The 25,244-nt window shown below is 43.3% G+C and overlaps 1 protein-coding gene across 1 annotated transcript; it reads right to left on the bottom strand.

Moving 5' to 3' along the window:
* Positions 1-504: 504 nt before the first annotated feature.
* Positions 505-25,244, bottom strand: NUDT12 (nudix hydrolase 12). The gene is made up of 7 exons (XM_083151706.1): positions 25,145-25,244; positions 20,684-20,879; positions 16,657-17,246; positions 12,263-12,430; positions 8,515-8,628; positions 6,463-6,662; positions 505-4,629 (listed from the first exon to the last, which is right to left on the bottom strand). Exons 2-7 carry the CDS (start codon positions 20,875-20,877, stop codon positions 4,519-4,521), a joined length of 1,377 nt encoding a protein of 458 aa, XP_083007832.1. The 5' UTR covers positions 20,878-20,879; positions 25,145-25,244; the 3' UTR covers positions 505-4,518.

Raw genomic sequence — 25,244 nt, 5'->3', positions numbered from 1 at the left:
AGAGGTCGGGTTGGAAGATATTTTGAGATAAGAGAAGATATGTATGTTGGTGTAGTTTGGTTTATGTCTTTGTGTGTAAGTAAAAGAATGTTGTATTGAATACAGTAGAATACAGGTAACCAATGAAGTGACTGACAGAGTAGCTTTGCAGATGATGAACGTCTGGCTAGGAAGATTAGCCTTGCAGCTGCATTGATCATGGACTGTAGTGGTGAGAGTCTGTATTGGGGAAGGCCAATAAGGAGACTATTGCAATAATCAATGCGTGAGATGATGAGAGCATGGATTAGAGTTTTTGCAGTGTCTTGTGTAAGGTAGGGGCAAATTTTGAATATGGTTTTTAGGTGCATGTGGCATGATTTTGAGACAGATTTGTACCTGTCAACATAATACATGTCAACCATATGGTGTTAATAAATTGAGTGCCAATCGATCATCCGGAAGCGGAGGCCATGCCAGTTTCAAACTACAATACTAAAATAAACCAAACAGTACACAGCCAGATTAATTATAATATATTTATTATAATGTGATATGAATACATTATCCAAAAGTAATGTACAACTACAGTTCTATTGAATGTAAGCTTAAAACAAGACAGATTAAATAACCAGTTTACATATCTGACTAGTAAAGAAAACTCAACTGAACTTCATAAAATTCTTCTTAAAATGATGCTATAAAACCTGGCGCAGCCCCATTTAGCCAACGTGTGCAGGAATATAAACCTGGAGGGCTCAGAGCCTTGTGTTTCAGTGTAAACTTTCACAGCTGTAGGTTGTCGAGGTAGGACAAGAGCATGGCTAATTCACTCAAATAATTCTGCCTTTATTAACATGACTGATAGTTATTGTAAAATCCCACCAACATAATATATTCTAAAAACAAATCATTTCAGGGTGCCTGACCCTTTCCAAATTATTAAAGATTTAAAAACAAATATATGTACATGCTTACATCAATAAATACAAACCCTGTATCTAAGCTAGAGGTGTAGTGAGCATGTCAACACTTTAATGATAACATAGGAAGAATGTTGACATATAAAATCAGGGTTCGGCTGCAATAAGAGTAAGGCTAAAATATGAGTGTCAACATAGACCAGTGGTTAGGGAACAGGGGTAAATTACCCCAAATGGGGTAAAAATTTAATTCCTGGGGGTAATGGAGGGTCGCGCTGCCAAGACACAGCCGGGCATGCATATGAATCTATATGCATGCATGGCTGCGTCTCGGCAGCGCGACAGTCCATTACCCCCAGGAATTTCATATCATTGCATATAGAATCTATATATAGATTCTATATGCATGCCCGGCTGTGTTGCAGTACTGTAGTGTACAAGGACCTGACGCAGTGCTCTACCACACACAGCCTGGCAGCCATTGATGATGATTACCATGTATGGCTGTGTGTGTGGTTCACATTTTGTGCAATACATGGTAATCATCATCACCATCAATGGCTGCCAGGCTGTGTACCGTACTAGCAGGATATATCATCAATTTCTGGGGGTACAGTGTGTATTACAATTATTCTAATCCAAATCAAGGCGGTAACGTCGGTTTATCTAAATATATTTTGTGGTAAAAGGTAAAAAAGTTCCCTGACCCCTGACATAGACATACAGATGGAGCAGCACCCGTTGTAGCTGATCCTGGAGAAATAATCGCCATCAGCCACCAGAAGGGAACATGCGCACAAGACGCTCACGCAGCCCGTTCCGTCAGAGCACTCCGCCACCTCCCCCCTCCCTGTCCGGAAGGGAAAGTGCTCCCGGCCTCTGTACTGCACCGTGCTGACAATGACGCGTGTGCGTGTGTGACGCTCACACGTCAGATGGAGAGCTCACCGCCAGCCTGCACCAGCTAAGGGAATCTGGCGATTCCCTGCGCTGGCTGAAAGGCGGTCCATCTGTATCGATCAGGTTGACGTTTTGTCAGTGCTGACATGCAGAACTCGTCAACATTACATACAAAACCCCTAAGCCATTAAAACTTTACTGCAGAGCTGTCTGAATGGCAAGCTTATTTTTGACCAGTGTACTTTGTAATCTGACACATTAGCATTTTATGTGTGTATTAAACAATAACATTTTTATTTGTTATAGCATCAGTAAACGATATGTTTGTATTTCATTCTTTACAGTATTTTTCTTCTTCTTAGAGAATATTTTTTTTTTCTTCACATTCAAAGATTGGCGTGTTTATTTATGTAGGAAATGCAAAATAGCGATACAAACAAAAACCGGTAATGAAACCAATATAACAGGATATAAATGTGTAACCTTCGGCATCAGTCTATCTATGACTCTATCTAAGAATGTATCATGATGAAAAAATATTCATAACACAGTACATGTGCAATGTCCATACATAGAAGAGAGGTGAAGAAGGAAAATGTCAGGATGATTTAACAGAAGATTTTACTTGCAAGGGGGGCTTAGCTAGTATTCATGCAGTTCTTCTGATCTGTATGAAAACTGGATCTCTACTAATCACAGGCTACAGCTAAGGAGAAAACAAAAAGTACAGGTAATACTTCCAGACTATTTTTCCCCTCCATCATTGTATTTGCTGATTATTTTTATTGCAGATGTTACTGTGCCTCTATCCATACCTATCCACCCTGCTTAGTGCCGGCTACCCTATGGTACAGCATAGGGAGCACAGGACTTCTGCAGCTCCCCAGCCTAAAGTCCCATACACACTAGAGGATATAGTAAAAGATGTCACCCAGAAAGGCCTTTCTGAGCAATATCTTTTATTATATCCCCTTATGTATACACTAGATATCATTAACAATGCGCGCTTCTGCGTATGGTTAATGACCCCTCCTGTCTGCTGAACATGCATGTCAATTTGGCTATAGACCTAAACGACCCACATGTTCAACTAGTCCCGGCGACGCCGCTGAATGAGATTATTTACGAATATTGTACACTTAATATCGGCAACCCGTGGCTAATATTGTTAACTATCTGCAGCCAGCACTATTTGTGTGAGAAGGAGCCTGTTGATGACGTCAACAGCCCTCCCTCCCAATGGCTGGGGAACGGCTGCGTTTTCTGGGGCACTCAGAGAAAAAACAAAGTTACCGCGCACAAACGCCCACAGGGTGTCAAACACCCTGCAAGCAGCCAGCGGGGGCTGCCCTTCACTGGCTGCCTTCATACAAATGGCTCGCGCATATGCACAGCGATAGTCAATCGTGCTCCAAATTCGGAGCACAGCAAATAAGTCTGAATCGGGCCCTTAATCTGTAGCATGACATGATTTTAGGAAAAAAGGGCAGCCAGACATGTACCCACTTCCTTCTGCAGTGTAGCCAGCACTGAACAGGGTACATAGGGGGAGTGGGTACGCACAATTCAATAATAATACTACTACTTATAATGATAGCTGCATGCCAGAAAGTGACACAAAATAGTTGTTTTAATTTTAACTGAATTTACTACAGGAGGAGTCGAAAAAACCTCTCAGATTTAAAGGTTAATAAAGTAGTCATGGTAAATGCTATCCAAAACATTACTACATAACCTAGAAGTGCATGGAATAGATTATTTTCAATTGGTTTTGAATATGAAATTGTCCAGATGGGGCCTTCATTCTGGATACACATTCGTAGTAGTTTTCTGGAGTTTTGCATCGGTCGTCAGGTGATTTCCAGTGTTAACGCTTGAGATTCCTTACAGAGCTCACTTTCATTGGTCTGGTTACCCTAAAGCCGTGTACACATGGCAGCGATATGGGCTATAATCACTTGAAAAATGGTCGGTGGCAACCATATTGCCAGTAATGGAAGTGTGCCCCGGCGATAAATCGCCGGGTGCGTGCTCCTGTTTTCAGCCCCTGGCAGAGGTTCCTTTTCATCAGCGACCATCTCTGGTCGCTGATGAAAAGGAGACACTGAGCAATATATTGCTCAGCAATGTATTGCTAGCAATACTGTATATTGCTGAGCAATATATCCCCCCCCCCCCCGTGTGTACGCACCTTAACAAGCAGTATTCTCATTACTAGGCAGTAAACAATGCTCATTAGGGCCTCTACACAGCAACTGGGCCATCTGACCTCAGAGGATTGCTAACAGTGATGAACTTAAGGCTGCTCTCCACCAAGACATGAGGATAGCCTATTCAAAACCAATAGAAAAATACACTGCATTCCATGCACTGTTAGATTACAGTCCTGTTGAACATTTTGAATAGCAATTGTAATGTTTTATTTTTATTTTTTTTGTTAACCTTTATAATCTGGGGCTTTGATTTCTTCCCCCTGTACTTATACTGAGCTCTCTTTTTAATAATCTACATTTCAATCATTTTTAAGCATTGGGCCAGATAAGATCCTGTGCGATTTGGGGAGCCCCATATAGGTAGATGATAAAACACACACCATGACAGTTGTTGATGTTGATGTTGTGGGTCATTGCTTTTGTCAATTTTGCATATTATTATTTGCATGCCTGATAATCAAAAGGTAATTATTCAATTATATTCTGAAAGAACGATGATGCTACTATAAATTAGAATTCATTCCAATCCAATGCTTTATTAACTGGTGAGCGATAGCATGCCTGGGGGGCACAACCAGAAATTGCTGATTTCCTTTGATCAAAGATTCTATGACCTAAAAGAAAGAAAACTAAGTTATAAAGGTTTGAAATGTAACTTTTGTATACCTAATAATGTGTTGTTGAAGGAGAACCAGAGGCTCCATGGACTTATACTAAAACCCCTTCTTCAGTCAGTAAGCAGAATGTTACCGTAGCAGCACCAGCAAGCAGTGACATTCCCGCATCACTTCTCCTACCGGCAGATCCAATTACTGTGATAAATTCTGAACATGAGCTACACAGTTTAATGTTATCAATAGCAGCTGATTGGAAATATAGGCTACTGCTCTGTAATTAGATTAATACTATAGGCGGATCCTTACATCCTGCTTCTCCATAGGATCTTCTAAATGTACTGGGGTGCACAGTCCTGTAGTAACACTGAAATTCTAGTGATAAACCTGACATGATCACAAATAGATTGCTATATATCCCATCCCTATTTGCATGACTCCAGCATTTTTTAACACACAAATTTACATTAGAAACAAAAAAAAAAAAAAAAATATATATATATATATATATATATATATATATATATATATTAAAATTACACACTGCAAACTAGGATGATGCCTATTAAACATTGTGATACTCTGCTATGTCCATTACATATTCTGTCATAATGACAACTACACATTATGGCACACACTGTAATGCCTCTTAAACATTATACCACACACCGTAATACCCATTACACATGATGGCACACACTGAAGGTTCTCAGTGACATGTCAGCATGGTGGGGGGCAGGTAAGGGCGCACACTGTGCCACACACAAAAGGGCAGGGTGCATTTTGAGGTTTTAAAAATGGGCAGGGTGAAGCACCCTGCAAAAGAAGCTTAGAGGGAACACTACTTTCCATATACAGTAACAGTGCTAATGGTCAGTTATCAGCTATGCAAATGTCTTGCTTCAGTCTCTGGCTTGAATAGCAGTTGCATTTGAGCAATTATAAACAACTAATGTTAATTCAGAGCCATATGCACCTTATCCAGGTCACTTAAACCTCAGGAAACCTCATAGGCTGAACTTGTTGGATTAAAGGTCATTATTCAACCTCACCAACTATGTTACCTCAGTAACCATATGCACTGCAGGTGGGGCAGATGTAACATGTGCAGAGAGTTAGATTTGGGTGGGGGGTGTACTTCAAATTGATATCTATATTGCAGTGTAAAAATAAAGTAGCCAGTATTTACCCTGCACAGAAACAATCTAACACCCAAATCTAACTCTCTCTGCACATGTTACATCAGCCCCACCTGCAGTGCACATGGTTTTGTCCGTTAGAGAGTGAATCTGCCTTCGCGGGTGAACCAGAATAACCTCCAATGACAGTGACAAGCGGCAACAATTGTAACTGTCCGAGTAATCTCCAGAGGGAATAGCTGCAGCTCCACCATGTTTGAACATAAGTGCAATACATAAATTCATACACCGGAGCCCACCCTTCGTGGCCTCCCTCCAGCAATATCTAAGAACAAGCATTGATCACACACCATTTTGATGATAGTAGTCATCATATGAACAAAACATTGCCCGCAGCTTCGCTTTCATGAAACTAACACAGCATAGGTCCTGCTGTAATACTTCCGTTTACACATACATAGAACAGTTTTACACACGCCATCTAATCTCAAGAGCTTGCTTAGGAATAGATATGATTCTGATAAAACCAATCTCCTCTTAGAAGCATACATTTTCTGATTATAATCATTTCAATGTATTTCAGCTATGGAACCTAAACATGGTCCCATGAGGAATAGCAATGCTGCAGTATTTCTGCACAACCAGAGTAATCAAGAAAGAATCAATACGAGAAGGAAATTAAACTGAACTTTACCTGTTCCCTAGTGAACCACCGTGCCTCCTCTATTTCAATCTTGTCGACTGTAATTTCTGTAGATATTGCAACGCCTAAGCAGCCAACCATTAGGGAAGAGGGCATGGGCCAAGGCTGGCATGAAACATACTGAACATGGCCAACTTTAACGCCGCTCTCTTCTTTCACTTCTCTCCGAACAGCATCTTCTATTGTTTCCCCTTGGGAGAAGAGAAAATGTCCACGGTATCAGTGCTATCTATTACATTTAGCAGTCAAAGTATTATGTTCAATATAATGTATTAAAGACAACCTACAGTATAGCTGTAAACCAAGCAGGATGAGGAGATTGCAGGTATGCACTAAATATAAAAGCTAAACCTATTAATATCATTGCTATATTGCACTTCTGAGGTTCTTAGCATAATGATGGCCAATATTATGGGCTTGTCCACCGCACCCAGGTGACCTTTATCAGACAAGTCCCTAACACTACTCTGAGACAAGTCCAGCCCAGCAGAACCACCCCATGGCATCACATTGTTGTAAAATTAAAGTGCAGGGATATTAGGGAAATTATATGTGATGAGACTTACATAAGTAAGAGGTAATAATAAAGTGTAAAGGGTGCTACATATATACTAAACAAACTAAAGGGGTGATGGGATATGTACGATGTGATGCCATGGTACAGCCCAGCCACAGCATATATATATATATATATATATATATATATATATATATATATATATATATATACACACTGAGTGTTAGTCTGTGGGACTGTGTTTGGGGCACGGGGCTCTTTGGGCTGCTGCGGCTGGGCTTAGTGTGCACCTGCAATCTCCTCCTCCTGCTTGCTACACCACAAGTCTCAGCAGGTAGCACCTCACATGTCCAGGGTGTGCAGTCTAGGGCCTCTCCCCCTAAATAGCTGTAAAGCAGACTGTAACTAGTTAAATAAAAACATTGGAGACACAAAAAATCCCACTCTGCAGAAATTTTTTGATTTGAAAAAGTGCAATTTGTTCTCCACTATTACATGAAATGTGGATTAATGGGAACACACACAGTGACAGCTCTCAGAGGAGCTACGGACAAGGGAATTAAGCTGTAGGGGAAGTAAAACCAAGTGCAGCGACCATGCTATTAGGTTGGCCCTGTGTAATATAACCAAGCCTTGGGTACTTCTTATGTGTATCACTGCCACCATGAACAAGTGCTCTAGTTTAATCACATTTATTGCATAATTCACTAAAGCGCTCCCCATTTTTGGGTAGATAAATACAATTGGATGATACAACAGATCAAGGTGGGAATATGATAGGAAACCCTGCAACCGTACTGAATTCAGCAGGACAGTCCCGGTTTTTGGCCACCTGCAGTGGTGGTGGTTGGGTTCTAGACCACTGTGCGCACAGTGCAGAAAGAGGCTGGGTAAGCCCCCGGCATGGTGCAAAACTAGGGCATGACATGGGGTCACTTCCCACAAAATCATGCACCAGGGGGCGGGGCCCCACTGACCCAAAGCATACAAAGGGGTTTTTTGTGGTTCATTCGTATTTCTGCGCATGTGCAGACTCAGGGTGTGTGCCGGACGCATGCATCCAACACTGTGGGCAGGGAGTGTGGGTAGGTAGTTGCTATGAAAATGTTGGCCGTTCCCATCGTAATTGGCTTGTGACGTGGGTGCGGAGGATGTGCAGCTGACATCCCCGGATGCCAGTTGCCCACCCACTTCCTTTCGAGTGGACACCCAAATCTGAGAGACCTGAGAATCACTTTTGAGATGAGTGCACTCACTACATCATTCGATGGTCGGCGACCATCGAATGATGTGGGAGTTTCCCCCTGGCAGGAGAATGGATGTTTATGTTAAACATCCATTTGCAGGCCGTGCAAAAGTACGCTCCATGCAAGGAGGGAGAGGGGCGGGCGGGTGTACTGGCACTCGGCTGGCAGTGTCTGGTGGACTTGCAAGGCTGTAAATTTGCAGCCTTGCGAGTTAACCAGAATAAGGTCCACATGAAAACAAAATACATACCATACGATCACTGCAAATGACATATTTACCTGGTTCTATAAATCCAGCCAAACAGGAGAACATGCCAGCAGGAAATCTCTTCTGTCTCCCCAACAGGCAGTGGTTTCCGTCAGGATGAACTATGAGCATAATCACTACAGGATCTGAATATGGAAATAGGAACAATATTTTATACATCATTAACCTAATATATACACAGATATACCAGATCAGGGCACAGTGTGCTTGGGGTGCCACAGCACACAGTTTGGGAAGCACCGGGCTAAGTAGTTGCATAGGAGCTACAGTATGCAGTAAATGACAGGAAACAAATAGTTTTGTGTGTAATGTACATGATGCATGTAGTGAGCTTTGGAATTATCGGGAGCGTAGTAGTGTACAAAGTAGACAGTGTTCATTTCTTTGTGCACTGTTCCTGATTTTATATGACCTGTTTTGTACTTTTTAATGTTGCCCAATCAGAATACTTTTCACAACTTGTACAATGACAAATGTGCACATAAATGTGACTTTAGCGCTCCATCTGTGCATATGCTTTTGCAGGAGCGGTGACTGCAATGATGGCTTTCACAAGCCAATGGATAGGGGCGGCCTGGCTACATACATATGTGCGACTTTGCATACAGTCAACGGTTGATGATTTCTGCATGACTATCTCATAAAGCTGTATGCTGGCATGTCCTTTCCTTTACAAACGTCTACACCTAACCGTATTTGTGGGGATTCTAGGAATTTATTTTTCCTGTTCCATACCTGGTGCACCTCAGCATTATGAATGATATAAATGATGTAAGGCATATTCAGCATATATCCTATTAAATGACTAGGACACTGACTAGGAGGTGCATTGCACGTGTTGGCCCATACACACTGGGCGACTTTGAGCTGAAAGCTGCTCAAAGCAGCAAGTTTGCTCAAAGCAGCCCAGTGTGCATGGCCCAGCGATGAGCGCTGCTACGCGCTCCTGCATCATCGCCGGGAAAGCCACTCATCTGCTGGTATAACCGCTGCACTATGCAAAGCCGTCCCTGACCTGGCAGGGGGAAAGCCGCTCAGTGCACACACACTGAGCGGCTTTCCCCCCCAGCGATGATAGCGATCATCGCTGTCTATACACGCTGAGCATTATCACCCAGTGCGTATGGACCGTACCCAGACACCTCCCAAGCCACGCTATGTCAGTCATGGCACAAACCGAATGCTGGTCAGTGCATCTCAGTCTATAATTTGTGTGTGGCAGTCACAGCTCAGCCAATTGCAGGACTTTCTGGAGCCATCCCAATAACTGTCAGCAAGATTAATGGAATACTGAAAGTGATAAGGAAAACTGCAGCAGACAGAGACAGAGGAGCAATACCATAAGCACAAACACAAAATATATAGTAATTGGGACTCTACCCCTGAAATATTGGAGTCTATAACAATGCAGTAGTGTAAATGTATATGAACAAAGAAAATGTGAAATATTTAGCATATAAGACCGATAAATTATAAACCATAACAGATATTAAGATTTATATCACATGCTGTACTCTGGCAGATCAAGACAGAATAAGTTATATAGAGCTCTCTGATGTGAAAAGAGTGCATTCTCTCCCTTCTATAAATATCCCCACCAGCAAGGTAACACCAGCATGAATCACGTCAATACCTTAATGCAATGTGACAAGCAGTCAAAATAATACAATTGATGAATTTTTTGGAACAATGCTTTCATTTTCCTTATTTAACGCTTCAGCTGTTGGAAGTTAAGAGCTCATATTACTATTTTACATCTTTTTAATGCACATTATATAGAGCTAAATTTGTGAGGTACTGGATGTGAAGGATAAACAAGAGCACAGCCACAGCTGATTTCTATGCATTGGGTATTAAATATGGTGCCCGCTGACATTTAACTACTCACATATGGATATTGGAATGAAAATGGACTGTATCTGATATAATGGTGAGGCAGCGATGTGCGGTGGCCAGCGCCTGATCGCAGGACCACAATGCAGTTTGGTCAAATTGGAACAATCCTTCTTTATGTGCAGAGAGACTGCTTGGGCAATTGCCCAAATCACAAGGGCTAATAATGATCATTTGGCGACCACATTTGCCGGGATGTTAATATACAGTAGTACATAATATATCAGTCAGGTAACTTGAGGGCCTAATGCCTGTCCTGGGAGTAAATATGGTTTTACCGTCTTTGGCTAGCTAGTGTGGAGGGCTTGTAGGGCACGTATAATAATATAATAATTCCTAACCTGATTGCTTTAAATTTCAAAACCAAAACCCGGATATAATAGATCTTCTTGGAGTTGCCTATTCCACCCTGGGCAACCTACAGATGCATGCTTCCTCATCTAGGAAGTACGGATGGTGTAATGGTTAGCATTACTGCCTTACATCGCTGAGGTCATGGGTTCGATTCCCACCATGGCTCTAACTGTGCGTTCAGTATATTCTCTGTACTTGCGTGGGTTTCCTCCGGGTACTCCGGTTTCCTCCCACAATCCAAAAACATACTGGTAGGATAATTGGCTCCCAACAAATTAACCCTAGAATGTCTGTGTGTGTGTGTGTACATGTGGTAGGGAACATAGATTGTAAGCTGCACTGGGGGCAGGGACTGATGTGAATGTTCAAATATTCTCTGTAAAGCGCTGCAGAATATGTATGCGCTATATAAGAAACTGTTAATAAATAAATAAATCTAGCCGTAACGAGTTACAGCACACAGGGTGTATGACAGCTGGCAGCTCCCAAGCAACCTAGTCAGCGATGTGCTTCTCTCTTTCCCTCTTATTTGCACTGCTATCTGAATCTGAATAGGACACATAGGCAATGGGGACAGCGGCTGCAGGGAAGCTCCGGCGCAGAGGTGAGGGGGGCTTCCAACTTCCTGTGGTGGGTTTTGCTGGGGCAGGACAAACCTGCCCAGGTAGGTTTGTCCTGCCCCAGCAAAACCCACCACTCAAGGGGTTAATATGCGTGGAAGGGATATAAATATAAAGAAAGACTGTGACCTCTTTATTTCTTTTCATGGAAACAGGACTGTGTGGGACATTTCTTGCAAATGAAACTAATTTACAGTAATACTGTCTAATCCATTGGACAAATGTAAGGGTTGTCAACAATTATACCATGGAGATAGTTGTTTAGGGACATCAGAGCATAGAGGCAAACCGTAGAACAGTGTATCTAGCCGTTTTAGCAGCAAAGCCTATTCATATTGTTATCATTTATTTATAAGAGCCTCATAGCATCTGCAGCGCCGTACAAAGGGCATACAGCAATACAGTACACGGAGCTTCACTACATATTAGCCTAGAGGATATAAATCTCTTTCCAAACCACCCATACTGTTTTTGATTATTCTCTACGTTTCAACAAGAGATCACCACATTTCATGTTCAGTCTTTTATACAACATACAAAATCAACCACCTCACAAACAGTGATTCTGTCTGATAATACTAAGAGGGCTCTTTTGGCTGCACAACTAAAGCCCAGCGCGTTCCCTGGTATTACATAGCAAGCTGTGCAAGCAGAACGCAGCCCAGTCAACTGCTTGCAGCGCTTCTCACATCTGTTTCTATTGCAATCATGTCTGTCATTGCCGGATAAGCTCCGACTTGTACATGCACAAAAGACAACTTTAACTGTGCTTACTGTTCTATCCGAACTGGATTTCAATGAATCCAACAAATATGTTCTCTTTCTATTTTCAAGTCAGGCAACAATAATTCATTATGCAGTTTTAAATCTTATTACTTTACTATGCACTTACCTACTCTTGGATAGGATGTGTTATGGATACCTTTTAAACTGGGACAACCTTCTTTTAAACAGGTCCGCTTGTACCCACCTTCTTCAATTCGTGTCTCACCTCCACAGGTGGGGCAAAACTTGTATCTGTTATGCCAGGCAAGTACAGAACGTGCCTGTGCTAAAACGCCTGGAAATAGAGAGAGAACACCTTTTATTATTATCATCATCCTTTATTTATATGGTGGCGTTGTGGCTCCACCAGGAAGCCTGTTGCACGCCTGCACACCAAGTAATTTGTAATATCTCTTGAAGAAAGAACCCCAATTTTCTTATATAGACTGGAGGGGGTGCTGTTCCCAGCAGTCAGGCATATAGCATTTTTGGAACAGGGAAAGAAAAGGGACTGCTTTGGGGGAACGCACTAAGAAAATAGAATCATAAAATATGGCATAGTCAGTTAGAGTGAGACAAGTTTCATATATATTAGAGACAGTAAGAAGCCACCCCAAGGGGTACAGATATAATTTTCTGATTCGATACCACATCGTTTGGCTATTACCCAGCAAACATCTTTTCAGACAGGATGCAAGTGTAATTTTAATAACACTTTATTTCTTGTCTTTTTGAGCACATTGTGTGTATGTTAGTATGTCTTAATTTTAACCTCTTCATTTTTCACTGCATCCCCATATAAGTCAGTTGTGGGATTATTAATAATAAAGAATTAAAAGTTATATTTTATGATTCTTTATTTATATGGTGCCACAATGTGTCCACAATGCCAGAGTGTTTGCTTTCCAGCGTTACAAAAAAAAAAAAAATCTGAGATTTTATTGCAGGATGGAATTGCACTTGCATACGGCGAGCTGTACCCATGCGCAGTCCATCGATATTCGCATGGCGCATGTGATCAGGTCTGAATAACCCCCACTACTCGGTACACTGCTCACAGGGCAGGATACTCAAAGGCTGTCAGTGTTGGGATCCCTTCAGATTTCCCTTGAACTTTCCCGGTTCTGTGATCCAACTCTGGGCTAAATTTTCACTTCCGATACATCTGGTCAGACCTATGATAGACCCCTGACAGATTCAAGTCAGATGCATCTTTGTTGCATCACCAAAGATATTTTTTGTCACATGGATCTGAGACTCAGCCGCACATTTGCTACGACGAAGCTCAGATTTGGCCGTTTTTCTTCAGATCGGTCTGTTTGATCGGATTCAGTATTGAATCCCGGCGTTCAGAATCCCGACAGCCAAAATGCCGACAAGGGGGGACGTGGATCGCTCCCCCCTCTTGCGGGCTTGCTGCGCTCACCACGCAGCGGGCCCGGTGCCTCGCTACGCTCGGCACACTAATTTATTCTCCCTCCAGGGGTGTCGCGGACACCCACGGAGGGAGAAAGTGTCGGCATTTCGGCGGTCGGGATTCTGAACGCTGGGATGGTAACTGCATCCCTGTTTGATCCATCTGAATCTGATGAAAATAGGCCAAATCTGATTAGTCAATGGGGGACAAAAAGGCAGCATTGTAGCCTGCTGCAGTATAGCCACATCACCTCACTATGTAGCAGATGGAGAGAGATAAAGTATCAGCCAATCAGATCTTAATTGCAATATTACAGGCTGTGTTTGAAAATGACAGTATGGGCGGGATGTACATCGCCGCCCTTCGCCGCAATGTACTAACATATGCGGCTGGCATTGCAGTGCGATGAAGGAGGCCCCCTGCGATACCTGTACTGTGGTGTGCGGGGGGTCTCCGTCACCTCCCAGCTGCCTACTGATCCCTTCACTCCAGGACAGCTCAGCATGGCTGTCCCCGGCGCCTCCTCCCCCCCCTGCAGCCGGAAGGACGTCCAGCTGCGTTGCTAGGGGGAGGAGGGGTTTACCTTCTGGGGCTTACCTTCTTGCAGGAGGACCTGCAAGAAGGTAAGCCCAAGGGAGGGGGAGGCTGGTGAGGTGGCGGTGGAGGCGGCGAAAGGAAGCCCATAGGCTTCTAAAGGTGGCGATACCCTGCCAGGCGGTATCGGTGCGGCCGGGTTTTAGTACATAGGAAAATGCGGTAAAACAGGGGTTTTATTGCATTTTCAGCTTAATACATCCAGCCCTATGTTTGTTGGTTTCCACTTTCCTATATTTGAGCTTACTACATCTGGCCTATGTGATGTCAGTATGCACTATGGGGGTTATTTAGAGCTGATTGCTGCTGTGCGAAATTGCAGAGACCTGCGAGTGAAATCCCACCCGTACAAAGCTGCAAATGGCTTGCCACAATATCCCGCTCGTCACACCCTTGCAAATCCATTTGCAACTCACTCACCATCGAATGATTTTTACATTGTCTGTGCGGAAACCAGAACCTAGTCTTCCTGTGTGATAGAATCAGGATGATTGAGGCCGGAGCTGATGTCACACTTCCTCCCTGAAAATGCACTGTTACCACCCACAAGCGGTGACTTACTGTCAGTCAAACTGCGGCCAGGTTGTGATTTTTTTTAAAAAGATGCAGATTTTTGTCGCCGAGAGCCATTGCGCAAATGCGCTGCGGCCCAGGCGCATTCGTAATTTAGCTATAATATCTGTCTGTAGCCCTGCTGTGTAATGTAGGTGTGATGTCAGCGTATAACCCTGCCATGTAATGTAGCTGTGATGTCAGTGTGAAGTCCTGTCAGTGTGTAGCCCAGTATGTAATACAGGTGTGATATTGGTGTGTGTAGACCAGCCGTGCAATAATATAAGTAAATGTAATTTTCTGGTTGGCCATGCTGAATGGCCAATCAGAAGATATCACGTCTGCCCCAGTGCACTGTAATGAAGGATGGAGTCATACCATCGTTCATTGCATCATGTCATGTGTAACAGCAATCTGATATTGTCTGGGGTGTAGGAAAATCAGTAAGAAAAAATGATCCAAAGGAGGATAAGAAGACATCTCCCCGGGCGGGGCACTAGCCTTCTATATCTTAAGATATATCCGTTAAGACTTAACAGTTAACGGTATAGAAGGCTAGTGCCCCGCCCGGGGAGATGTCTTCTTATCCTCCTTTGGATACTTTTTTCTTACTGACTTACCCTACTCCCAGGGAGCACCTCCACAATATCATAGATATTGCCACTCTTATTTGTTGATTGGAGAACGCCTTCTCACCCAGTACTGTAGTTCCAGTCTTTCCCCCCCCATCTACCCAACATTTATACGTGTAGGAAAATCACCCTGACCATTGGCACGAATTCCGGTCAAGCAGGTGTGTACCCAGAAGAGAAAGCGTCATGGTCTGGGGATTTTTTTCTGGAATCCTGAGGCAGCCACTTGGACAGAGATTGGCAACACGCAGTACCCTTTGGTCTATATCTAGGTTATAAAGAGTTCATACTAATGCAATCAAATATATTTGCATTGATAAAGCACACAGATTGGATGAGAGTATAACATTCTGTAGACAGTCTATATTCTTTGGTGTATAGCTCAATTTCCCCATGACTCGGTTCATTCACCATCTATTATTATTCTGCTGCTAACTGAGTATACAGACTAAGGTTATTACATAGAATGATGCACAGTGCATATGTCAGGACTCAGGTCTTCTCACCACCAGGAGGAAATCTGCTTTATAAATATTGAGACTGCACTGCTTTTAGGAAGCTTATAATCATGCTCTGTGTTCAAGCGTTTCTGAGAGGAGCATGAACTTGCGTAATCCAGATTTACTGTTTTATGTTAATGCAAGTTTCTGTATTGCTAATGTGAGGGTTAATGAAGTGAACAGCATGTAGGTGTACGCTAGTGCTGGAGGCACCACTTGCGCTCACTTACATACTGTATTTATGGTATGCCCGGCAGCGCAGCTGAGCCCGGAAATTTTCCGGGCATACCACCGAAGTGGTTAAGGCTTAAATTAAGATCAGAAGACTGGGTAATTTGTTATTTTGTAACGTGATAGCCCTGGGGTATATTCAATGACGTGGGTGAGCGGGGTTTGTATGGTGAGGATGGCTTTTTTTTTGTCAAGGAAAAGCCATCCTTGCCATCCAGTCCCCTCGCCAGCCACTCCCCATATTCAATGTTCCCGGGGAAATCCTCACCGTCAGAGAACCGCCAGGATTCCCCTAAACAGTGAGGTTCACAGCAAATGCAGGGAGCCCGCTGCATTTTGTGTTGAACCTTGCCGTTTTAATGGGCACACTCACCAAAGAAATGTTGAGTTGGAAACGGCAAGTGAAGGGGGGCAGTTGAATGCTGATGGCAAGCTATCGACACTGCTCACCGTCATAGCTCACCGCTGAGGCATTGAATATACCCCTCTGAGTTAATAAACCAAACTGCAGATTTATCTAAAATGGACCACACAGGCTGGCAAGGCACAATGGACTTGCATATAGATAGATACATAAAATAAAATCCGACAATACCTGCTTCTGTGCTGATCAGCTGCAAAAAGGCCGGCATTGGCGGTTGGAGGAAATAGCAGCCTTCGTGTTTCCCTTCAAACTGATCTGTAGATAAATTTTCCACATTGAGGGCAAACCAGGCAACCAGTGCATCATCCTGTTCTGCCACAGGCGTCTGTGCTCCTGCAGTGCATGGATTATTTAATTGTGTTTCCACTCCTAGAAAAATTAATGAGACCTCATTGGGCTTTGACAAGTGTTCCTTCACATCATCGTGCTGAAGCCTGCAGAGCTTGATTTCTGTATCTTGTGCATTATCTTTTGTTCCAATTAAAGATACCAATGGGCACAGGTTGGAGAAAATGATATATACCGAATTTGAGTGTGACTGTTTGGATTTCAGCCAGTTAGAGTCTGTCCGTTTGTCACTCCTTCTGTCTAGAAACGTACTGCCGAAATAATTTTCATGCTCTTCTTCTGCGTTTACTAAAAAACTTGGCTTTGGTCCGCCTTTGGATTGGGTGAGCAAATTAACAATGTGTTTGTGACCCCAAAATTTGGCAATGTCTAAAGCAGTCTGCCTTGACTTGTTCACTAATGACTTGTCACCCCTAAAAAAAAAAAAAAAATTTAATAAGATTTTATTTCGATTTGAATTTTCTGTAGAAACCGTACAATGTACAGTACAATGCTTAATCAGTATATAACAACTAAATAGGAACAATATGCGGTTAAAAGCATTATTAGAAGGTTTACATCGAAGCAAAGGTTAATGAGAAGTTATTATTAACTATGCTCACACCGGGAAGGGACTGTGATGTGACTATTCACTTATTATCCACAGGTAATTGGCTACAGCACCCAACAGATACTCTTGCCTTGTATTTCTATAGCACAGCTTTGAAACGTATAGGAAATGACTACAATAGCCAGAAGATACTTTCTATAGCCCAGCTTGAAATTTATAGGTCATGGACACCATTGTAATTATAGTAGATTTAAATTCTGACTTAACACAGGAAGTTATTGCGAATCAATATTGGACATATCGGATGAACATTGATTATACATCTGTATCCAATACTGATATTTTGATCCACCTCTCAAAGTTACTAGATAAAGCTATTGAAATATGACAAGTAGTTTTTTATGCAGTACTGAATTTATTTGCATTTAATCGATATATTCATTTATACATATTTTTATTGATCATTTGTACGTTTCGATTTGTATTGTGTTATAAGAGAGTACCAGTGTTATACAAAACGTACTTGTGTTTTACAGGCTTTTTTTTAAGAACATACATATTTGAGAATAAATTGACAGGATTATACATATAAAATCAAAGTGCTGTTTCTTCATATCCAAGTCACCTGTTTGCATTAACATTTATTAACGCTGTGTTGATCAAAAAAATAATAATACGTGACCTGATGTACCTGATATCTATTACCAGTAATGGGAGTGTGTGAGTGTGGCCTGTCATCTATGAAGAGTGGTAGCAGACACTGGACTTCAGGCTCCATTCCTGGCTGCACTCCCCCCCCCCCCCCAATCCATCTCATGACACCTGTCGGACCATCAACCGGCCTAACTTCATCATCCTGGCCTTCACTATCCCTTTCATAATCAGTCATCATCTTCCGGCATCGTCGTTAACTCTGTATGTTTAATATGAACCCTTTCCCCCGAGACACCATATTTTTGACGTGGAAGAGAACATCACTTCTATTCTGAGTACAGTACGCCATTGGAACCGCTGAGCACAGATAAGTTCCTTCTTGAGTAAATTTAATTTGGTGTTCCTGGGTATCAATTACCGTATTTTTCGCTCCATAAGACGCACCTAGTTTTTAGAGGAGGAAAACAGAAAAATAATATTCTGAACCATGATGTGCCCCCTGCAGCCAGCATTCATAGTACCTCAGACAAGCCCAGCCATTGAATGGAGAGCAATGCACATGCGCACTGCTGTCCCCGCTGTCTACTAGGAAACGCCGCCTACCTCAAACTCTTCTCCAATCAGCGCGGCGATAACACAGCCAGCAACAGCACTCACTCTTCGCTTGTAGCCTTCCCTCCTCCTCTGTACGATCTCCTCCTTCTTGACCGAGATCCGCTTCTCCACTCTGCCACCATTGAATTGGAAGTCTCCTGCCTGGACCCACTCTCCTTCCATGCAGTCCCTGCTTTCTGATCTGGCTGCAGGCTTCCCCACAGCATCATTAAGGTCCCCAACGTGCACTCTTATTTGCAGTATTTGCTCCATAAGACGCACATACTTTCCCCTAAACTTTTTTGCGTCTCATGGAGCGAAAAATAAGGTACATGCTGGTGTCTGACATCCTCTCTATGGAGTAGATGTATGAAGTGATAAGGGAGAAGTGATAAAGTGCCTGGAACTTTATCACCGGCCAATCAGCTCTTAACTGTCCCTCTTTAAACCCAGCATGTGATTTAACAGTCGACAGCTGATTGGCTGGTGATAAAGTACCAGGCACTTTACCACTTCTCCATACATCTACCCCTATGTCAGTGATGGCTAACCTTGACACTCCAGATGTTGTGTAACTACACATCCCGGCATACCCTGCTACAGGTTTGCTATCTGGCCATGCTAAAACTGATGCAGGGCATGCTGGGATGTGTAGTTCAACAACAGCTGGAGTGTCAAGGCTAGCCATCACTTGCCTATGTTCTCATCACTGTGCTTTATGCTTCTAGGATCACTGAGCCTTTCCCTCCAAATGCAGAATAATGCAGTAGTGTATAGAGAAGGATAGGTACTTGTTTCCTAGCACGGTGCCCAGATTTCCTACATACAGCACCGTAGGGAAATCACATCGCATGGGCCGTCATAGCAGCATGCAATGCATGTCTTTGTTTCTATGGGCATTGTACCCCACTATATCGCATGGCATCGCATGTCCCGCAAAATCGCATGCGATTTTATCGGGTGTGCGACGCCATGACATTAGGTATACAATAATATGATTGTATGTTCCAAAAATAGGTTTAACGCACCCCCCTACTATCCACGCCACCCCGAAGTGTGGCGAGGGGCAGCGGAACGCGTCCTCTGACTTTTTCATTACCCCACTATCCACGTCGGCGCGGAGTTGATTTTACATAGTGTGGCGAGTGGACGCTTATTACTTTACATGTATTCCGCTGCGCTCGCCACACTATATAAAATTAACTCCACGCTGATGTGGATAGTGGGGTAATGAAAAAGTCGGAGGACGAGTTCCACCACCGCTTGCCACACTTCGGGGTGGCGTGGATAGTGGGGGGGGGGGGGGTGCGTTAAACCTATTTTTGGGACATACAATCATATTATTGTATACCTAATGTCATGGCATAGCACCCCAGAAAATCGCATGCGATCGCATGTGATTTTGCGTGAGGTGCGATGCAATGCGATGAAATGGCCCTGGGGACATAACAGCAGTAGTGAATAAATTAACTGAAGAATCGCATTGCATCTCATGCGATGTGATTTTTTAACGCAGAATAGCCCTCTACGCAATTAACGTAGTGGGCGCTGTGCTAGGAAACAAGTACCAAAGGATAAAATATATGTCCTCATATTCAAAGAACACGGCTCCGCAGGAGGTAGCACCATGGCCCACTTTTTAGCTTTAGTTGTCCTGCCAACCTGGCACCTGTGGTGTGCTATGATGTACAGTACCTTACAGATGTGACATGTGGGTTTGCAGTTATTCTTTACCAATTACAATTCTATCTGTCAGGAGCTGGCAGGTCACAGTGGGAGTACAGTTGCTCAGCAATATCTAGTTTATCTAAATCTGCATAAAATCTCCAGTTAACCATGGATTGGCCATTTCCCTACTGGAACTCCTGTGCTGCTATAATTCAAATATATGTCATCCTTCACAACCTGAAGCACAGATGCCGGGGCCCTCTAAACTATTCGGTGTAACTCTGCAAAGCTGCAAGCGGAGTAGGAGAAGAGGCTAAATTCTTACAGCATTTCATTAAATAAACCTGCATGAAACAATTGTACAATAAAGTAACGTGTAATTACCCTTTCTCCAGCAGCATCTTCACTACATCAAAGTGGCCATTCCTAGCAGCGTACATGAGAGCACTCCATCCATTTGCAGCGGTTTCATTAATGATCGAGGATGAATGATTCAGAAGAACAAACAGTTTAGTTGTATCGCCCAGAGCACACAAGTTGTGTAGCTGAGCGACCATTTCATTCCTGGGATTCTGCATTTCTAAAACACAGTAATACACAGACATTAATACTAACAACAACTTAAGGTATAGGATTACAAGGTTACTCAGAACAACATAATGACTTATAAATGTAGTGCTGAAACTGTGTAAGGTAGCAACCCCAAGAGTGATGGGGTAATGTCATATGGGGATACATACGGATTACCGACGGTGGGGATGCCTGTGGTTAGAATACTGGTGAAGGCTTCTCGAAGGAGGGAATCCCAGCAGGGGTCAGGTAAGTATACTTAACCTCCCTACCCTTCTAACCCTTCCTCTTAGCAGCTATCCCCCCCCCCCTATCACTTGATTCTACCCCCCCACCCCACCCAGCAGCGTAACTCTAAGCTCCCGCCAAGTACCTAAACATAAACCCCCCTTCCTCGGCTTACTTCTAACCTTCCCAGGTATACTTGTGTTCGCTATCCCGGCAGGCAGGATTCCCGGACCAGCATCCTAGTTGATGTTGGAATTCCGGCATCGGTGTTGGTATAGTGAACACCGGCATCCAGACCAACTGGATGCTGCGTCCATTCGGTCATATGATTATGTAAGGGCAATGTCATGTGAGGATGGTCCAGCAGGAGCAATGTCACCTGAGGATGGTCCAAAAGGGGCAATATCGTGTGAGGATGATTCAGAAAAAGTCAATGTTATGGCAGGATGATCCAGCATGGACAAGGTCATGTGAAAATGGTCTAGGAGGGGCAAATTTATGTGAAGTTGGTCCAGCAAAGGCACTGTCATTTGAGGATGGTTCAGCAGGGGCACTGTCATTTGAGGATGTGAAGATGGTCAAGCAGGGTAAATGTTATGTAAGTATGGACCTGCAGGGTAAATGCATTATCCATGTAAAAGGAAAATGCATAGGTGGCAGATATTAAAAAGCTCCTTATTGCACAACTCTAAGGGTTCAATTTATTAGGAGCAACCATGTTGCACCTGCGAGTAACATAGAGCTGTATACAAAAATCCACAAGTCTGGGGCAAGATTAGGGGGCTAGTTCTATGTCCTTGCAAAATAAACTCACCCCCTTGCATGTAATTAAATTGACCCCTTATTCGGATGTGGTCAGAGTGAACAACAGCACATGTACTGTTGCCTTGAAGTGTGGAAGTAGTACTTCAGGAGTGTGCTCTGGAGCTGCATTTTGTCAAATATCACACTAATATTCTACATCAAACCACCCATCAGTGCGATAGGTTTGATGCACAGTAATCAGAAATAAAGGTCTGATTTAGAGAACCTTATTTTTCGCAATTGACAGATTCATTATTGGCTGACTGTGCATGTGTCTATCGTACTGCATGTGTCGCGATGGTCTTGTGATGGTGTGCGCAGAGGGGATTTATTTGCTAAGTAATTGACTACTTAGAATTATGATAACTGATTGATTTGAGGCCAAAGCTGTGCCTTTGTGCGCAGCCACTGGAAATTGCTAAGCTGCTGATGGGTGTCTCACCACAAACACTGACGGCTGTGGCATTTGCATATTTTCGCACAGTCTGTGTATACACATTAGCTGCTGTGAATGAATTTGCCTCCTCATTTTTTTGTGTTATATGGTAGCTGCAAATGTGGGATAAATAGGATGCAATGTGCTGATTACTTTGAAATGCGACATTTGTATATCTGTGTGCAGATATAGGAGGACTAGATGAGACTGTGAGACTGGATATGAGGACACATTTGTATTTCTATAAATTAGGCCCCAAATCATCAATTATTGCTAAAAGGACATAGGGCCTTATTTAGTGCATGTCTCCATCTAAGAGATTGCTTGCAGTGCCACACACCGTTTGGGACAGACTGTGGGACAGACTGTTTTGAAGACAAAAGTCTACATCTTCCAAAACCATTGGTTGCAATAGTGATCTGTTTAGCGATGCTGACAGGAGGGATGTTTTTTCCTTCGGATGCTTCCTATGGCATTATCATATTTCTGTATTAGTTCTGCATCCAGACACAGCTAAATGCCAATAGCATCCGCCTTGATATCAGGTCCATAGTTTTCATATCCAGGGACAGTTGCATATATCTTCCTTAGGTTGTGGCTCACCATGGCTATCCTATTGTTCTCAGCAGCAATACAATACATAGAACAATACAGTAGGGGATTATCATAGTAATCCAATTACTCACTTAATCCTATTAAAGGGCTAGATGAAGAGGGCTCCATCTGTATAACAGATGTGTTCCTTTAAATGTCTCTATTTTCCCGTTGAGCCGAAAAATGTCCTAGAAATTATTTAACCACTTGCCTGGTGTGGTCACATTAGATATGACCATGCCAGGCTGGGCTTTCCTTGACGTGGTCACATCTCATGCAACCAATCAGAAACTCCACTGTGCAGCGGTGACTCTGCCTTCTCGTTGTCGTCCCCCACTTCCCATCCCGTGGCTGCAGAGAAAAAAAAGCCCCCAGCCTAATGTAAATTAAACACCTCTCACCTTTCCTCTGTGTACACCCAGGGACTAAAGAGAAGAAAAGCCACTGAAGACGCTGTAGCCCTTGAACCGGTGTCCAAGTCAGAGGTCGGATGTACAAGACGTACAAGCAGGCCCGATCTCTGACTCCGATGCGCACGGTTCAGCAGATTGGATCCGATGTCAAACACCTATGATTTGTCCACTTTTCACCCAATTTCTCAGCAAGGTCCACTGTATCCGGTGAAAGTGGCCAAATTGGGCAAGATGGGCAACATCATCTATTTTCGGTACTTGTTTCCCAGCACGGTGCCCAGATTTGCACTAATTCACTAATGAATGTTCTTAAATTATTTATGCTACATTAATCAAATTTGTTAAGTAAATTAGTTATTAGTTAACACATGTCGTCATTACTGTGTCAGCTGTATGAATGTGCAGGTGTGAATGTGTTCCTAAAACACCAGCACTCTCCACGCCACCCCGAAGCGTGGCGGAACGCGTCCTCTGACCTTTTTTTACCCCCACTATACATGTCGGCGTGGAGCTGATTTTATATAGTGCCGAGCCCGAAGCGTGGCGAGCCCCGCGAGGGGACAAGGATTACTTTACATGTATTCCGCGTCCGCTCGCCACACTTCGAGCTCGGTGGCTCGCCACACTATATAAAATCAACTCCACACCGACGTGGATAGTGGGGGTATGAAAAGGTCGGAGGACGCGTTCCGCTGCGGCTCGCCATGCTTCGGGGTGGCGTGGATACAGGGGGTGACGCAAAACAATGCCAGAGGTGCTTACAATTGTAAGCACCTATCACATGTAATCACATCACATGTCATAGTAAGCACCCATCACATCTCATGGCATGGGTGCTTGTACAATGAAATATCGCATCGGATTGCATCGCATCTGGTGCCATGCCATCCTATGCGATATTCATTGTATAAGCACTGTGCACTTAATATGGACATCGCATTGCACAGCACTATACACGGTATGTGATGCGATGCGTTTTTCCTACGCAGAATAGACCACTAAGCTATTTGCTTAGTGGGTGCCGCGCTAGGAAACAAGCACCCTATTTTAATTTTAAGATGCTTTAATAAATATACCTCTTAAGGTGCCAATACAACAGTGGGTGCAATCTCACAATCCCCCGACCTGCCGGCACCACATTTCTACCGACCAGACTGATCAGCAGCCAGGGATGATCGGCGATCCGTTGGGAGATTTGGTAAATTAAGCATGTTAAAAAGTCCCAAATACCTTGTTCCCAGCCAGGATTTCCCCAATCCCTAGAAGCAACCGTTAGGGCAGTGGTGTCAAACTCATAGCCCTTCAGCTGTTCTAGAACTACATGTCCCAGCCTGCCCTGTCACAGTTTTAGCAATCCGCCATATAAAATCTGTGGCAGAGCATGCTGGGATGTGTAGTTCCACAACAGCTGGAGGGCCATGAGTTTGACACCATTGCGTTAGGGTATAGGGGAATTACCGAAATACAATGCTGGTGTATGGGTACCTTTAAATACAGTATTTGGGAAACATGAAGTAGGAAAACTGGTTTACAATAAAAATAGCAGCACTGAAACTAAGCACACAAGTTTAACTATTAACCATAGCACAAAGGTAACACACCAATTCACACAACTACTATAGGACTAAGCCCGCTCACATTACATAAACAACTATGAGAGCCTCTGAAGGTTACTGTGCTACGATGCAGCTATTTCCGTCATTCAGTGTATTTGTGCTGATTGGAAATAATGGCTATTTGTACAGTATAATATAATAAGCCGATACTGTCTTGTTCTAGGCTGACTCGTCTCCATAATACCTGAGGATTGATCACGCGCTGGGAGTGAAGGGCAGCTGGTGAGATAGAACACCAGGAACAACAGTCACTGACACTTCCTACTACCACGCAGTGTCTAATA

The sequence above is a fragment of the Crinia signifera genome, chromosome 1, assembly GCF_055691185.1.
Source record: "Crinia signifera chromosome 1, ASM5569118v1, whole genome shotgun sequence".
Taxonomy (NCBI): Eukaryota; Metazoa; Chordata; class Amphibia; order Anura; family Myobatrachidae; genus Crinia; species Crinia signifera.
The sequence above is the reverse complement of the archived record's forward strand: the minus strand, read 5'-3'. Positions and strand labels throughout refer to the sequence as shown.

Bases quoted from the DNA above. Each gene is read 5' to 3' on its own strand.
- NUDT12 (XM_083151706.1), bottom strand. From the start codon at position 20,877: ATGCAGAATCCCAGGAATGAAATGGTCGCTCAGCTACACAACTTGTGT. The intron at 6,663-8,514 runs GTAAATATGTCA...TCTTCTCCCAAG, and splicing joins GGCTGGATTTATAGAACCAG to GGGAAACAATAGAAGATGCT. The intron at 4,630-6,462 runs GTAAAGTTCAGT...TCTTTCTTTTAG, and splicing joins GGTGGTTCACTAGGGAACAG to GTCATAGAATCTTTGATCAA.